Source organism: Crocodylus siamensis, chromosome 4 (genome assembly GCF_052110815.1).
Source record: "Crocodylus siamensis isolate JL-2025a chromosome 4, ASM5211081v1, whole genome shotgun sequence".
Taxonomy (NCBI): Eukaryota; Metazoa; Chordata; order Crocodylia; family Crocodylidae; genus Crocodylus; species Crocodylus siamensis.
This window is the reverse complement of record NC_143398.1, coordinates 26,418,809-26,435,394: the sequence shown is the minus strand read 5'-3', so window position 1 is coordinate 26,435,394 and position 16,586 is coordinate 26,418,809. Positions and strand designations below refer to the sequence as shown.

General features: G+C 40.5%; 1 protein-coding gene across 1 annotated transcript in view; it reads left to right on the top strand.

Moving 5' to 3' along the window:
• Positions 1–16,586, top strand: part of COG5 (component of oligomeric golgi complex 5) — a 354,414-nt gene that overhangs the window by 261,814 nt on the left and 76,014 nt on the right. Inside the window, exons 11-14 of the mRNA XM_090042028.1 lie at positions 4,159–4,240; positions 7,146–7,350; positions 9,577–9,738; positions 11,173–11,272. Coding sequence (XP_089898154.1) covers positions 4,159–4,240; positions 7,146–7,350; positions 9,577–9,738; positions 11,173–11,272 — 549 coding nt within the window. The remainder of the gene's footprint in view (positions 1–4,158; positions 4,241–7,145; positions 7,351–9,576; positions 9,739–11,172; positions 11,273–16,586) is intronic.

Sequence of the window (16,586 nt, the reverse complement as noted above, 5' to 3'; positions counted from 1 at the left end):
GCTAATGTAGGACAGACAAACCAATAATACAGAGTTAAAAGAAAGGCCTTACAGTGCTTTAGCTACTCTGTGGTAACTGTTTTGTGTGTCTGCTCTATGCCATTATAAGCAGAAGCTGAAGCACAGTAACTTATGCCACAGTGGATGTGTCTATACAAGATGTTTACTACAGAGTTGCCTAATTAGCTCCACAGTAAATATCTCACTTCTACATGTGCAGTGCTCTTTGGTCTCAGGAAACTAATAAACTCCACAGTGGGGGGTAATACTTATAAATACAAGTACCATCCTACTGCAGTTACTTGCTGCACAGCAGCACATATGCAGATGCTGACTCAGGCATAAATTGTGCCTGGTCAGCCCATCCAGCGGGGGACCACACTCATGCCTACTACCTAGTCACATGACCTAGCCAGCTCTTCCACTGCCCAACACAGCCACCTGCTCCCTGGGAGGACATAGAGAGAGGACATCAGGGAGGACACTTGCAAGCTATTGTTGAAGAGAACACAAAAGGCAGAAGAGGCAGATTATTCACTCCTGTTTAGATGCTGCAGTGGCTAGGACTCAAAACCCTGACCAAGGCTATATAAGAAGCTTTGAGAGTACCTCTCTAAGAAATCCTCTTCTGCAACCAGGAAAAATAATGTCAGGGTAAGAAGGGAATATTGCCGCTCTGAGTTCTAGATACTGGCCACCTATACAAGATCCTAGATTTAAGAGGCAGAAATCCTCTTGCTCAGTTATGGAAAAGGGGAGCTTAAGATCCAGGCCTGGCCACAATATCATGGATGCCTGCTTGTTAAGAGTTTTGTGTAACACCCATCACTGGTGCTTCAGCATTGAAGGTTCCTGTATGGGTGTCATCAGTGTGGACCTCTTTAGGACCTTTTCCTTTTGTCTGCCCATCATTTCAACATTCTCATGACTAAAAGCCCTTCTGATGCAAAAAATTTCAGCTGTTTTCCTAGTGCTCGAGTCACCTGTGTTGTTAGGAATAAAAGTTTCACAGGGAGTACTAACAGCTACCCTCAGCTCAATATGAAACTCCCGAGACATATCTTTTAGGCCTCACACTAAACTTTTGCCTGGCACTCCAGGTAGAATAACTCCTCTTAATCCCCAGTTTTCAGAGAAATACTCTAGGGCACTTGCTTCCTATCTTAGGTCTAGGAACTCTGTAAAGAATATCACTATAATTAGCCCATATTCCATAGCTCTGTAACCATTCCAGTAGCACATGGGGCTTTCCAAACAGCTAGGAAATCAGCATCTAGAGCTCTCCATCCAGAATAAGATCTAGAGCTCTCCACCGAAGCAGTGGGTGAGACCTCAAGTGACTCAGCCAGCACTCCTCTGGCCAATAATTCACAATGCCAAGACAGCGAAGAAGAGGATATGCGTATGTCTGTATTGCTTGATGGAGTTGTGCTTCTTGCTTCAACTATCATGATGTTTGATGATGACAAAACCTTTCAAGTGTAGTTTATTGCATGATGAACCCTGTGTATAGTTCTATGGAAGTATTCTGGGAGAAATCACATAGGCTTCTGGACTTTCGGGCACCAGATTTTGAGCCTGTGCTGCAAATGTGCTGTGTGAGGAACATCTTTTTGTTTGCAGTGTGCCTCTTGCAGCATCTCAAACTGGTTTGGGATGCTGCAAGAGGCATGTGTGCGCTCGTATGGATGCTCACGTAGTGTCTAAAACTGTGTGCAACAAAGGAGATATCTGTAGGATTTGAACAGTTTTATATTTATCATTTGTCTGGCTCAGTGGTAGTGGCAATGGCTCATGAATGGGCCAACAAGGACCACCTGCTGATAGTTCCACTCCCCTTGAAAAAGATTCAAAAAAAGCTGGACTTGTTTTGGACTTGAAAGGTAGTGTTGGAATGATGTCGTAGCCATGATGGGGCAAAAAATATGCAAGAAGCCAGGCTTTTTATATATCTAATTGATTTAATTGAACCAACTGCGTGGCTGACAGAGATTTAGACAAGCTTGCACTGCAGCTAGAACTAAGGTCTTTGGGGTGTCCCCTAACTTAACCGTAACTTACTGAGATATGGTGAATGCTTAGGCTGTATCTACACAAAGACTAGCTAATTGACTATCTACTTACATTAAGTTGTGACATGAGATTTCTAAATTAGACCCACTATTGAGAGCTGCTCAAGCAAGTTTTGCAGTTTCTTTGAAAAATGTTCTAAGCTTAGAGACATGTAGGGCAGCAACAAGGAATTTGAGGCGCACACTTACGCAACGCTATTCCATGGGCGACTGGTGTCTCCTGAGTCGGGGGGGCACTTACCCCCCCAGTGGCCAGTCAGCAACCAAGGAGGCTGGGAGAGGAGTCCCCCCACAGATGATCCCACCAACCAGCACTTCTGGGTGAGTGCGATTGGCCATGGGAGAACCATGGGGATTGCTTCTCCTGGCACCCCCACTCCCTGGCCAGTGCTCTTTGGGGGCGGGGAGCACACCAGCGCTGTCACCTGCCCCCCATGCCCAGGAACGCTGGCTATCAGGGGCTGCACCAGCACTCTCAGGGGGTGCACATGCACCCCCATTTACCTCCTATGCGTCACCACTGCACTGTTCTATAGTAGGAACATCAAGATCTGATTCCCAATTTGGCTAGGGTGTCTTACAGTCACTGTTCAGCCAGACTCTAAGCACTCATCTCCCACAGTCATTGAGTGGGAGGTATATGGACACAGGTAGAAGAAGGAATGGTTCTGTTCCTTAAAGTATTTGTGGGGATATATGATCTGCTCTATTAGTTTCCATTAAGAGTTAAATGGAGCCTGGTGATACTTTACATATTAACATTGCATTGCTGCAGAGCATCTTTGTAGAAACATCATGCTTATGCATTCCTTAATTCCTGTTAGATGTTGTGGCAGAGTATAGAATGTCCAAGTTTGTTGGAGGTATTCACCATCTTCTGTGTCCCCAAATTTGAGTTCATGGTCTTCTGTCCAAAAGGGCAGTGAAAGAGGAGTACCCACTTTTTCTTTTTGTCTAAAACTCCCAACCCAACGGCAACATTTTCTTAGAAGCTAGGGCCATCCTGTACTTATCTGCTGAAACAACTGACTTTCCCGGACAACTTCTACTAATTTGCTTGGACTCTTTTCCAAACAAAAATCTCCATTGCAGTAACAGTAAAAAATTTGTGCAAGTGTTTAAATAAATTCTACTTTATAAATATATTAATAGGCAATAGGTACCAAAGGCTAATTTTTGGAATGGAGTAATTGGGAGAGTGGGAACAATTGTGTTTGACGCAGAGAGGTTTCATAGTGTTTGGGAATCTACTGCATGTATTATATCCAGCATGCTACAGCTGATAATACATGAAGTTACGCGCCAACAAAGTAATGGTTATTACCCCTTTCAGTCATACTACACTAAATGCTTTGTGGCTCTACCTGATGACATTCTGAAGTTTACTCTTTATCTCCACTCTCTCATGTCACTTAAAGACCTATTGCAAGAGCTAAGTGCACTGAAACGATGTTGCCCAATCTTTTAGCTCCATAGGCTGGATAAGTGGTACAGGGTTGGTCCACTGGCTAGATCCTGCCAGGGTCAGCACACAGGGTCTGTCCGTAGGCATCATCCAGCAAGCTGGCCCAACCTCATGTGCCTCGATGTGGCCACATGCTGCGCTAGCTCTGTGTGCCTGAATCTGACTGTACACCAACTCCATCTAGCATGCAGGACCCTGTTCTCTGACCCACAGAGCTCCCCATGGAAATTTGACAGCACGGGAGTGGTGATTACTACTGCCACTGCTCCCCTGCCACCAAATTTTCAGGCCCTCAGGGAGCCCAATGGGCCAGATGGCAAGGCTCCACAGGCCCAAGGGCTGGGGGTTGAACACGCCTGAGTTGGGAGTATCTCCCTAAATCAAACTTCCATTTGAAACCTGGATTTTTATTTGCTGAGAGCAATAGCCTGTTACTAGTTATGACCAAAAAATGTGTTCTTCAGTTTTTGGTACATTTTATTCCGATAAGTAAATAAAAGATATAAGTTCATTAAACCATTTCAGAATGGACTGGGACCTTTCTTGGCCAAATGTAATGTCACATACAGTTTTATTCTTCAGAATATATTTTGAAATTTTCTCTTTCTTTCCTCCTCCCAGGAAGGCCAGTCAGATATTTTTTACAAATTTTGGACTGCAGTAACTCAGACTCTTTCATCTCAGTTTCAGACAGCAACAGACTGTAAGTAAAATAGTCAGCATGTGTGATTTTTGATGTCTTATATAGTTATTATGAAGATATGTCAATTCAATAAGCATTTGCTCATTATTTCCAGTATCAGAGCTACAGCTGTGGTTTCTCTTCAAAATAATGGCTTGGAATATGCTGTTTCTCTTCAAAAATATTTTTTCATAAGTGTTGATAGATGTATTTGTGATCATCACACTTTTCCTCAAGCTGTTATTGTGTTATTCAGGAAAAAATGTACTTTGCTTTATTAAGCATCCATAATCCAGTACAAAAATGTAGTGCCTTTTTTTTTTGGCAATTGCATGAAGAAGGGAGAATTTCTGTTTCATAAGTGAACAGTTATTAGCTAAGACCATAAACATTAACTTAATTAAAATCTCAGTTGTTATACTATTGTAACGTGTGAATGCTGAGCTATTGTAAAAATTGGGTCACTTGGAGGTAGAATAAGGGGTAAGCTCTACTGAAAATAATGTCGTAAATGCTTAAGTATAAATAAATGGAGGCAGTTCTGAATAGACAGGCAGAACATGTAATGAATGCAGGTGAAATTAAGGATTAAAACTCATGTCATAAGCATTAAAAAGCACTATTACTAGTAAATAACAATTGAGCATCTAATTGGCTGAATTTTCAGAGGTAAGTAATGTGGGTGCATTCACAAAAATACTCTTCGTGCTTGTGAGAAGCTTGCAAAACTCCCACCTTAGGACATGCAAACAAGATGTAATATACATGCATTTATCTTTGTTGGGCTCAACTATTGTGCTGTCCCTTCAAAATTTGGGTCTACACTGCTGTTTAGCAGAAATGTTATTTTCAGGAAATGGCTACTGTGGTTTCTGTTAGGTGGTTGCTTAGTAACTAGGTGATTCTAAACACAAATTTATTCAATGTATATTAAAAACAAATTAATGGTATTGATCACCTCATACAATGTTTATAACAAATGTACCTATGTGCATATGACCCAGCGGTTGCAGGAGTCTTAAGCACATGCATAAGTGTATTCAGGATTGGGACCTGAGATGGTGAAATAGTGATAATGGGATCAACTGATATTTCAGTGTTAAGGTAATTTATATATCCTGCTAGCAATGCCTTATATGGCTGCTAGTCAAACATACTTTACTGCCTATAATTTTTAGTGTTATTTTTATCTAAAAGGTTGGTGAAGATGGCAGACTGCTTATGCTATAAATGCTTCCTTAGCTTTTCAGTGTCTGTGAGGTTTTATACAGCTGTGCATGCAATACATTGCCAGTTGACTTAATTTTTTTTAAATTGAAACATCTGTTGTGGAGACTGTATATTTATCATTGAAATACCTAGGTAGTTTCAAAAGCAATTAAATATTTATAGAACTACACAGAAACACTTTCTCACAAAAATGTCTTGGGAAGGAAGGAAGGCTTTTTCAAGTACTGTGATACTGGTGAAATAAGATGAGATAAAGCACTACTTTTCTGCTATCAGGGAAAATGGCATCAAAAGGCCTTACAATATATTGATTTCTGTCCTAGCAAGGAGAAATTTAGTACCTTGGAAAACACAGTTGTTTTTTCACTTTGTTCCGTTAGACTATTGTAACTGATCTTACAGCACTGACTGTAGTTAAAAAAAAAACTCATATTCACATCTCTGGAAACAAGACACAGCCATATGGGGTAGAAAGGGTTTTCATGTAAGAGAATTAAATGTGCAACAAAAAGTAAACAAGAATAACACTACGCCACTTATTCTTGTGTTGTGGGGAAAATCAGCTAATTCTGTGAAGTTTCTACATGCTGTAGAAATGACTGTGGGGCTTACAATGGTCTTACTGTAATAAATGCATCTGAATAAAAAGAATGACTTAGGGATATTGTGTGAAAGTGGGGAAGGATGAACTGAATCGGATGTTTAAGACCTTGGAGACCACCAGAGAAGGGGACCAGTTTTCTGCTTGCCTAGGTGATGAACCTGCTGACTCAGATGATGTCAGAGCACAATTATTGTCAGGTTTTTTTAAAATCCTTCTAAATTTGTTTTATTTTCCACTTCTTGCCGCCTACTTTTCAAAGCTAAAAAATTACGCTCCTCTCTCTGCTGGATTTGTCATTCTTTATTTGACAAATACACAGTCAATTTTTTAAAAATCTTATTTTAAAAAGCAATATGCATGAGGGCAAAACACTTCAGATATTTAGAGTCTGAAAGGCTTTCCCCACCAGGTCGTAACAGTAGCATTAAGGCTTGTTAATGATTTGAACCAAAACAAATTATTTCTTTTTAAATTTGTCTTGAAAGCTGTAAAATATGCCATTACCAAAATACTATTGGAAAATACTTTAGATATAATTATATCCATGAACATTGCTGGGTTTTTTTCTTAAATAGCAAAAAAATAATAATAAAAAATAGTTTTGTCTAGAATTGTCATATACATAGTTGTAATGTTTATTGAACAAAGTGAAGCTTTTATGTTCAAGCTTTGAATTGTGTGAAGGTTGCATTACAGTATTTTTTATATTTACCATCTGCATGTAATACTACCTTAAAGCTGATGGTGATGCACATGATGGTGTGTCTACACATTCATTAATATGCAATAATTACTACACATTTAATTTAGTACTTGCTTAATAAAGTACTAACTAAATGTGCTGGTGAACACCTTTTTAGTGATGTGGAGTAGCCTAATAATACTGTGCAGTAGCATATTAGCACTGCCTGTGGTGTGATGTGCTACTGCGCATTAAGCATCTTGTGTAGATGTACCCAGTGATATTAATTACAGATTACATCACATATTGTATATCGACGTATGCATTTAAATGCAAAGGTACATGCTGTTTATTCAAGAAGGTTCTCTGAGCAAGGCAGTAAATTATGTTTAATGTTTTTTGTTTTACAGCTTCTATGTTTTTGAAGCAAGCTTTTGAAGGAGAATACCCTAAATTACTGAGACTTTATAATGACTTGTGGAAGCGGCTGCAACAATACAGTCAAAATATTCAAAGAAATTTTAATGCAAGTGGAAATACAGATCTTTTAGCTGAACTGCAGCAGATGGAAGAAGATACTCAAGACATATTCATGCAAAAGAAACAGGATTATGAGTATGTGAATTATGAACTTCTGTACCCACTAGGATAGCATATAGAGTGCTAGCTCCTTAGAATATGCTTTAAGAGGGAATATTTTTAGCTCAGAATTCAATATTATTCCACTTCATGGAGCAGGAAATACATTGCAGGACAACTGGAATGTTTAGGATTTTATCAGCAGTCTAGCTGTCAACTGTTTTTTTGTAAGATTATGACATACAAATATTCATACATGAGAACTGTGGCATTTTTGTTAGATTCAATAATTAGGTACGTTGGGTTGTCTTATTTGCAGATCTTCTACCATTTACTTTGCATTTAGTTTTGTCTTCAAATCTAGATATAGCTGTAGAGAACTGGAATTACTGCAACTACTGTAGTATCTTCCTTTACTTACTGGTTCCATAATCATGGGGGGAGGTGAAATGCTCAGTTCTTGATGATTCTTAGTGTATATTTTTACAGATTCTGATATATATGTAATTTGAGTGCCAGGTGTAGGAGCATTTGTTTAGAACTTCTGAGAAATCCATAATGAATTTATAGTTTAGAACAAATATGTAGAGTGAGATTTCTAAAAGTACTTTGCCTTGGCTTCACTGTGATCCTATTCAAGTCTAAGAGTTTTAACATTGCCCTCAGTAGAAGCAGAATAAGGTCCATGGTAAACTCTCCAGAAATTATTACATACAAAATTTGGATATTGGCTAGTATTCATTCATTTTCACTAATAGCATTGTAATGGCTGACATATATTCAAAATTAATTTTGAAGCCTACCCAAAAATGGACTTTTCTACCTTAAGTTTTGTATAGTTAGCTGCAGAATAGATAAAAATGTTTTTGGGTGGGTCACATTTTATCTATAAATGAGTTACATGGCTGGAAAGAAGACTCTGATTTCAGTTTTGACTCGTGTTTAAAGTGTGTATCTCAAAGCTTATTGTAGGAATTCTAAATTTGTTAAATACAAAAAGTAACGCTATCTACCATCACAGCTGCAACACCACTTCAACAATACTTAAATACTGTAGGCTCCAGGGAAGACTAGTGCATGGAGCTGAACCGAATTGCACAGGATAACTAAATGAGCAGTTATTGAATTGAAAGGAAAAAGAATGCCTGGGTGTTATACAAATCTAACTTACAACCTTTGTTAGCAGAATTAATGGCTGAGAGAGCAAGCAGTACTGGGCTGGGACTACTGCAGAGTTTATAAGTTTCATAGGAATTTCAGCTTGAAGTGTACTACCACTTTATTTACTGAAATCCAAAATGACTTTTTTTCCTCATTCAACATGGGAGGGCGGGAGGCGAGTACCTCATCTTGGATTTGATTACAAGGTGGAGGGTGGTGGCATGTGGCTGCTGCAGTTTCAGGATGGGTCTGAAGTCTGAGCCACAGCAACTGCTTGCCCCCACAGCTGTTTACTCTCTGGTACCTGCCCTCACCAACCTCTGCTGCCATCTTCCCCTCTCCCCCCTCTGTTTAGTGCCAGTTGTGACACGCCTCATTCAGGCACAGGGTACATGGTAGCTCTGTCCCTGGTCTGGCCACACAGAAGTGGCAACTATGGCAGTAGCTCCAGCATCCCAAAACCAGAATGACTGCTACTGCAACACCTCTGATGTGTGTCCTCATAAGGGGTAGAGCTACCATGTGCTCCATATCCCAGGCTCGAATGGGGCCAGAACCATAACTGACAGTAAGCAGTGTGGGGGAGAGGCTGCATGGGAGTTAGGTGGGGGAGGGGCAGAGTCTGCAGGGGGTAGGAGAGTAGAGGCTGGAGGAGGTAGAGGGTACAGGGAGGCAGGCAGGGAAGGAGAGGTTGTGCGGGGGGGCAGAGACTGCAGGAGTGCAGGTACTGCAAGAAGACAGGTGCAAGGGGGTACAGGCATGAGGGGCAGGCATAGGGGGAGGCAGAAGAGGGTGCAAGCACCACACTGGAGCAGGCAACAGGGGGTCGAAGGTGGGAAGAAGGGGTGGGGTTCAGGGTGCTTGCCTGCCCTCCCACCTGCCTGCTTTCCCTACTGTGACAGTGGGGGAGGATGAATTTAAGACTGCTTTCCAATAATTAGGTTCTCTTCATGGAAAATTATAACAATATATAAATTTTCCATGTATAGAATATAATTATTGTGGGGTCATCCTAAATTTGAAGTCATCTTGGATTTGGGTAAATACAGTCTATTTGTTCATTTTTTAAAATATGTCATAATTTTTATCTTTTGCTCTCAGTCCAGAAAAGGCCTTGAAAGATTCACTGCAATCATATGAAGCTGCTTATTTATCAAAGTCTTTATCACGACTCTTTGACCCTATCAACCTTGTCTTTCCTCCTGGGGGTCGTAATCCTCCTTCTTCAGATGAGCTTGACAGCATTGTTAAAACTATAGCAAGGTATGTGGTTATAATAAATTGCAACACGGTCTGCAACATTTCTTTTTTTCTCTCTTACATTATAATTTTGGAAATGAAGCTTCATTAAATGTTTGATTCCTCTTTAATTATATGAGCAGTTAGCACTGAAATTAAATCAGGGCTTATCTCTGAGATTTGTTGTGCAAGTATAACTCTGAAATATTCATATAGGATCTGCTCTCCTGCCAACTCGTACACAATGACGGGTTCCAATAGTTGTGCTTAAAAACAAGAAAATAGAGAAATTGTAAATATAGTGTAACTGTACACTTACATCTTAATTCTGACTGTGGTAAAAGGAAGATGCTATTCACTCGGCTGTGTGCTATACTTCTTAATTAAAATACTCTATTGCATGGGATGAAAAGCCAAGAAGAATGAAGAAGAATATCCTATTTGGAAAGAGTAACTTGAAATGTTTAAATCACAAATGAAATATTTTTACTTATGCCTGACTTTTAGTACTTTGCCCATGTAGCAAGGACTCTCACCATAAGCAGGATGATAAGGAAACCCTTTCTGCAAATTACTGGTTGTATTCCCATTGTGGGAGATGCTGAACCCCTACAGCTCTCTGTACTTGCAGAAGGAATTACAGGTGGTTGGCATTCCTCAGGTTTGGTTTACATTGTTTATATTTATGGGTCCTGATCTGGTAGGAAAAATCTTATGATGCTTCCTTCTCTGTGTCTCTTGGCAAACTCTCTTGCTAGTGATAGTTGGAGCCTGGTAAAGTTCTCATACAATGACACTTCCCACTTGTATGGATCCTGACATCTTCCTTGGCATTTGGAGGTGGTTTACTTTCCCCTACCTATGGTAGCACTGGGTTTTAATGCTGCTTGGAGAACCACCATAATTTTCCCCCCAAGAGTGGTATGGAGGAGTCATAGCATGTCCTATTCACAGGGATCCCAAAGGAGTGTTTTGGGCTTTACACTGTTGTTTCCTTCAGTTTGTTCCTCTGTCCCTTTTGGGATCTCTAGTGTTCTGTGTCATGCCTACTAGCTGGGACGAACTAAGGTACCCTCACATGTTTTACTCCCATAATCCTAACTCAGAATGAGTAGGTATTTCCCTCAGTGGCAGCAGTAGGAAGCAGGTTCTGCTAGCCAGATAGTTAATTGAAGTCAGTATTTTGAACCCAGTCCAACTACTATAAGTAAGATGATTTAGCTTGTAAGCTATGGTCCCAAGGATACCCAACATGCACTTTTTATTAACAGAAACACTCAGCATGTGAAATTCCTGAAGTGATTCCTTAGCCTATAAATTGAACTATTGCATCTCAGAGGTTTGGTTCTGTGTGCTACTCTTCTCTAGGTTGACCTACTTACAAGGTATTAATAGTTAATTCATTAAAATAATAGTACTCTTTAATTTTAATTAAGATTTCTAATCTTTTGTTTTCAGTGAGCTAAATGTTGCTGCTGTTGATCCAAATCTCACATTAGCAGTATCAAAAAATGTGGCAAAAACCATACAGCTCTTCGGAGTGAAGTCTGAGCAGCTTGTAAGTAATTGTAAATATCTAAATACATTTATTTTTATATATGAAATGTTTCTTACTTTATTAGTCTATGACAAAAACAGTGGTGAAATCCTGGAAGATAAAGCTATTGAATCAACTTCCTATTGCACTGACATTTCGTTGAGTTAAATTCTGCTTTAGGTGATCTCTATGACTGTTGTGTGATTTTCATATTTGTAACGGAGGGTAGCACATGCCCTATAAATCAAAATTTCAAGGTTCTAGTTGTTGTGAAGTAGAATTAGATATTTGTATTAAGGGTAATCCGTGTTAGCATTTAATGGTCCATCCATTACAGAATACCTCTTACATATTGTATTAAAATACCTAATACATGTAAATAAAATTTTCAGTCCTTATTTTGATCAAGGTTTTTGGTACATTCTTCCACAACTATATACTCAAGCGACAATTATTTTTGGGCTTTTTTACTTTCAGCTCACACACTTCCATCCATTTGCCATGCACTGTTACCTACTGTGAAATTGAATAGGAGTTGAGCAGCAAGAAGCTAACACTGGGAAGTGCAGTGATTGGAATCATAATGGGAAAATTTAGGTTTAAAATACAATATTTTCCAGTGCATTCTGATGTCAGCATTGTTATGCTTTTATTGATAAACTCCAATTTAAATAAAAAAAATAAAGCTACTTCTTAGAATGTGAAAACTGTTTATGCTTTTTGGAAATGACAGTTTAGGTTACTACTAACACATGGTGAGATATTTTCTTAAATAACTCTATTTCCAATCAGATTTCACTGATATTCAAATATTTACATTATTGAGGGGTTTGTTTAACTTCCAGGTATAATTTACCTGCTGAAGTGCAATGAGAGATACTTTGCTTCCAAGTCATCATTCCTGTTGAATAATTTATATAAAAATGGCCCAAACTGTGGTTTGCAAAACATCTGGGACCTATGGAAAGGGGAGCAGGAAAAGGTCCATGAAACCTCATGCAAAATATGTATATGTTTGAAAGTAAGTATTCATAAATTTAGGGGAGTGATTCTCAGCCAACGTGCAACAAAATGCTTTAAAGATGCTGTGGAGCACCACACAATGTTAGCATTGTTAGGTATGTAAACATGATTCACATAAACCCAGATATATCGAATAGGAATCTATAATGTTAAAAACATTCCGACCTGTTGTCGTCTTTCTGGCTTCTTTGTAACAAAAGAATTGCTCTATTATTTTTCCACAGTCAAAAAATGAACAAAAATGGCATTTTCTTATGGGTTCCTTGAGTCTAATGAAGAATGTCTTGACTCTAAAAAAGTTGAAAACCACTGAGAGCAGTAGTTTTCAACTTGTGATCTGCAGACTTCTTAGGGTCTGCAGACTGTGTCTAAGGGACCTGCAAAAGATGACTATGATCAATCAAAAGTAAGTGAATTGCCACACTTACTATTCAAAGGGGTCCGCGTCTCCACTCAAAATTTCCAAAGGGGTTTGCAGCTCCATTAAAAAATAATTTGGGATCCGCAAAGGAAAAAAGGTTGAAAACCACTGGATTAGAGGAAAGATGATGACAAAAAGACATTCTCAGCAAAATTTTGTATGTTCTGTAAATAAGCATTGTGGAGAACATTTTCAAAAAAGTGCTAAATCCAGATGTACCAAGGAAGTTTCATTCTATGATAACTTTACAGGGCACTAACTATCACTCATATGAGGTCCTGGGGAAATTCTTTGAGAAAATTATCCAGGAGCACATCAGTGAGGGACCAGCAGCGGAGATCATGCTCAGGGGCAGGCAACATGGGTTCATTATGGGCAGGTCCTGTCAGATCAACCTGATTGCCTTTTACAATCAGGTCACACAATCCTTGGATGCAGGTGTCGTGGTGGTTGTAAATTGGCTTAGAGGGCCATACCCAGAGAGTGTGGTGAATGGGTCATTTTCAACTTGGAGGGATGTGGGCAGTGGAGTCCCCCAGGGCTCTATCCTCAGGCCTGTACTGTTCAACATGTTTATCAATGACTTGGACAAGGGGGTGAAAAACACCTTGTTCAAATTTGTGTATGACACTAAGATGTGGGGAGAGGTGGGCATGCTAGAAGGGAAAGACAGGCTACAACTAATTCTGGACAGGTTACAGGGGTGGGTGGATGAGAATAGGATGGGGTTCAGTACTGACAAATGTAGGGTACTGCACCAAGGAAGAAAGAACCGGCACCGTACCTATAGGCTGGGGAACTCCCTTTACATCAGCACAGAGGCAGAAAGGGATGTTGGAGTTATTATTGACTCCAAGATGAACATGGGCCGCCAATGTGAGGACGCGATCAGGAAAGCTAACTGCACCTTGTCATGCATCCACAGATGCATCATAAACAGGTCCAAGGAGGTGATCCTCCCCCTCTGTGCGACATTGGTCAGGCTGCAGTTGGAGTACTGCTTCCAGTTCTGGGTGCTGAACTTCAGGAAGGATGTGGCCAGTATTGAGAGGGTCCAGAGGAGGGCCACTCGCATGGTCAGGGGCAGCAGGGCAGGCCCTACTAGGAGAGGCTACGGGACCTGAACCTGTTCAGCCTCCAAAAGAGAAGGCTGAGGGGGGATCTGGTGGCCACCTATAAATTTACCAGGGTGACCAGCGGGGAACAGGAAAGGCCCTGTCTCCCAAGTACTACCCGGAGTAACTAGGAATAATGGCCACAAGTTGATTGAGAGTAGGTTCAAGCTAGACATAAAGAGGCACTACTTCAGAGTCAGGGTGGTTAGGAACCAACTTCCAAGAGAAGTGGGGCCCGCTCCTACCTTAGGGATCTTCAGAAGGAGGCTGGATAATCACCTAGCCGGGGTCATTTGATCCCAGCATTCTTTCCTGCCCAAGACAGGAGGTTGGTCTTGATGATCTGCTCAGGTGCCTTCCAACCCTATCAACTATGAAACTATGAGGTTTTGTCAAAAGACACAGAGGAAAAAAGTCTCAAAAGAGTTTTCTTATCCTTTCCTTATATCCTTGGCTGGATGGGACCTCCCAGCCAATAAATGTACGCGTCTGGACTTGAGGAAATATTCAAACCACTTCCCATAGTACATGTGAAATTAAAGGTTCTCAACCTTTTCAGACTCTTTGCCTTGAGTCCAAAAGGACAAGAGTCACTGATTTAGGGTATGGACACATAACACACTTAACCTTGGGGTAATTTGACTTCATTCCAAGGTAGAAGAGGAGTAGACACATGACATGACATCTTGTACTTGTGTAAGTCATTCAGTTAAACTGAAAGACCAGACACATCAGCTATAATTGCTCGAGGCACTGTAAGCCTCCCAGGATCATACGGCATTTTTACACATGCTTTGGGGGTGGAGTGTTATAATTAGAGCAGCTCTTGGAGCCACTCTAATTAAAGCGCCTGGAGCATCTTATGTATTAGCATCCCCATGCTTCAAAATGGCGGCAGGGGCACTTTATATAAAGCTTGTTGAATGAGCTTTAGTTAAAATGCCCCTGCTGCAGTTTTGAAGCCCAGAGACACTGATTCATGAGACACAAAGACTGGCTAGAGCACAGTACGGACAACCCCCACTTAGCACTCTTAATTGGTTCTGGAAAAATTGAGCATTAAGCAGAACTGTACTAAGCAAAACCCATTTCCCCATAGTATTTAATGTAAATAAATATAATTGGTTACCGCCACTTCTTGCCACCGCTGCCACATCAGCCACATGCCAGCCCAGGCCCTGCACTCCTGCTGCCCCACCCTGGGCCCCTGCTGGCTCTGGCCCTGAGGCACCAGTGTGGACCCACACGCACGCTCACCGCTTCTCATTGCCATCGCTTTTCGCCCTCTGACCTGCCTGCTCGGTGCTATAGTGAAACTTGCTAAGCGCCAAGTAGAATGAGCTATGTATTTAAAATGAGCACTATAGTGAAATAGCACTAAGCAAAACTGTGTTAAGTGGGGGTTGTCTGTAATTACCATGCTTCAACAGATTTGATTAATTGAGTCTTCTCCAACACGCTGTAATTACAATCCTCTGGACCAGCCTCCCGGCTCGTGTACAAACACCCATATTGTATAAGCTGTCCAGTCTTTGTCAGAATTAATATGTAGTCATTTGGTTATTCAGAAATATGGATCATTTGGTGAAAAGTAGAGAGAGAGAAAGGAAAGAGAAAAGAAATTCAGAAATATACTGACAAATATATGATGCTTTTTAGATCAGCTGATTTGAAACCACACTGCATCCTGACATGGTAGCATGAAGCCTTCAAATTTGTTCTGATATTTAGCAACTGGGGATCTCTCACTAAAGGATATATCAAGAGTTTCAGGAGAGAAAACTCTGAAAAATCAAGAGACATGATTTCTCAGACTGGCAGTCTGAACACGAATACCCATTGGGCATATTATCTGGTATTTCTGCAAACACTGCGTAACACAGTGTAGCTGCAGAAGACCTTAGATTGTTTTACTCAAGATGCATGGTATCAAAACTTATAGGCCCTGAATCAGCTCCTCAGGATAAAACAGTGCCTTTGTCAAATACCAGTTTTGTTTCAAATTAGTGATGTAGCTGGGGATGTCATGGAGCAAAAGATTTCTTAAACCCAAGAAAAGTGACTGTGTAACATTTCCTTTTAATGATTCATCTGATGTGCTCCTAGATTTTGTAAGAGAGATGGCTCTACTAAAAAAACCGTGCAGAGACAAAAATACCACTTATGAAGAATTTCAACATGTGGCTTAGTTACAAATTGGAATGAAACAAAAAAAAAAATCAAATTCTCTTGTGAACGAAATTGGGGGTGGTGGGGAGAGGAGGACTTAATTTCAGATCGATTGAAACTTCTCAGTTTGATTTTGTCTTTTAAAATTGTTCTGAAAAGGATACTGGTTTAGACTTTTATCCAGAAGAAGAAGCCTTCTTGGGACCAAAATGTGATCTGTACCTGATAACACATAGGAGTGTTGGAGAAAGTTCCTGGAGCTTCTGTGATCCCCACCCTGGAATTCTGGCAATTGCATAGTGCAGATATTGAGTGATAAATTAGTTCTCTTCTGGCTGATGAGCAGAGATCCTAGAAACCCATTTGCCATGGGAAAACACAGAATTTGTATTTTACAGAGAACTTTTAGAATCATCAAAAAAAAACTTACTGAAAATAAAATGCTGGCTTCCTAATGGAAACCAGGAGTTCTCACAGCAGGTAAGTGTGTAGAGGGGAAGGGGCGTGGGAAAGGCGTGGACTATGGGAGGGGGCAGATTGAGGCCCCCGTGATGAGGAAGAGAGTAGGGTAGGGTCAGGGGTGAATGGCACCGTGGGGTGGCTCAGG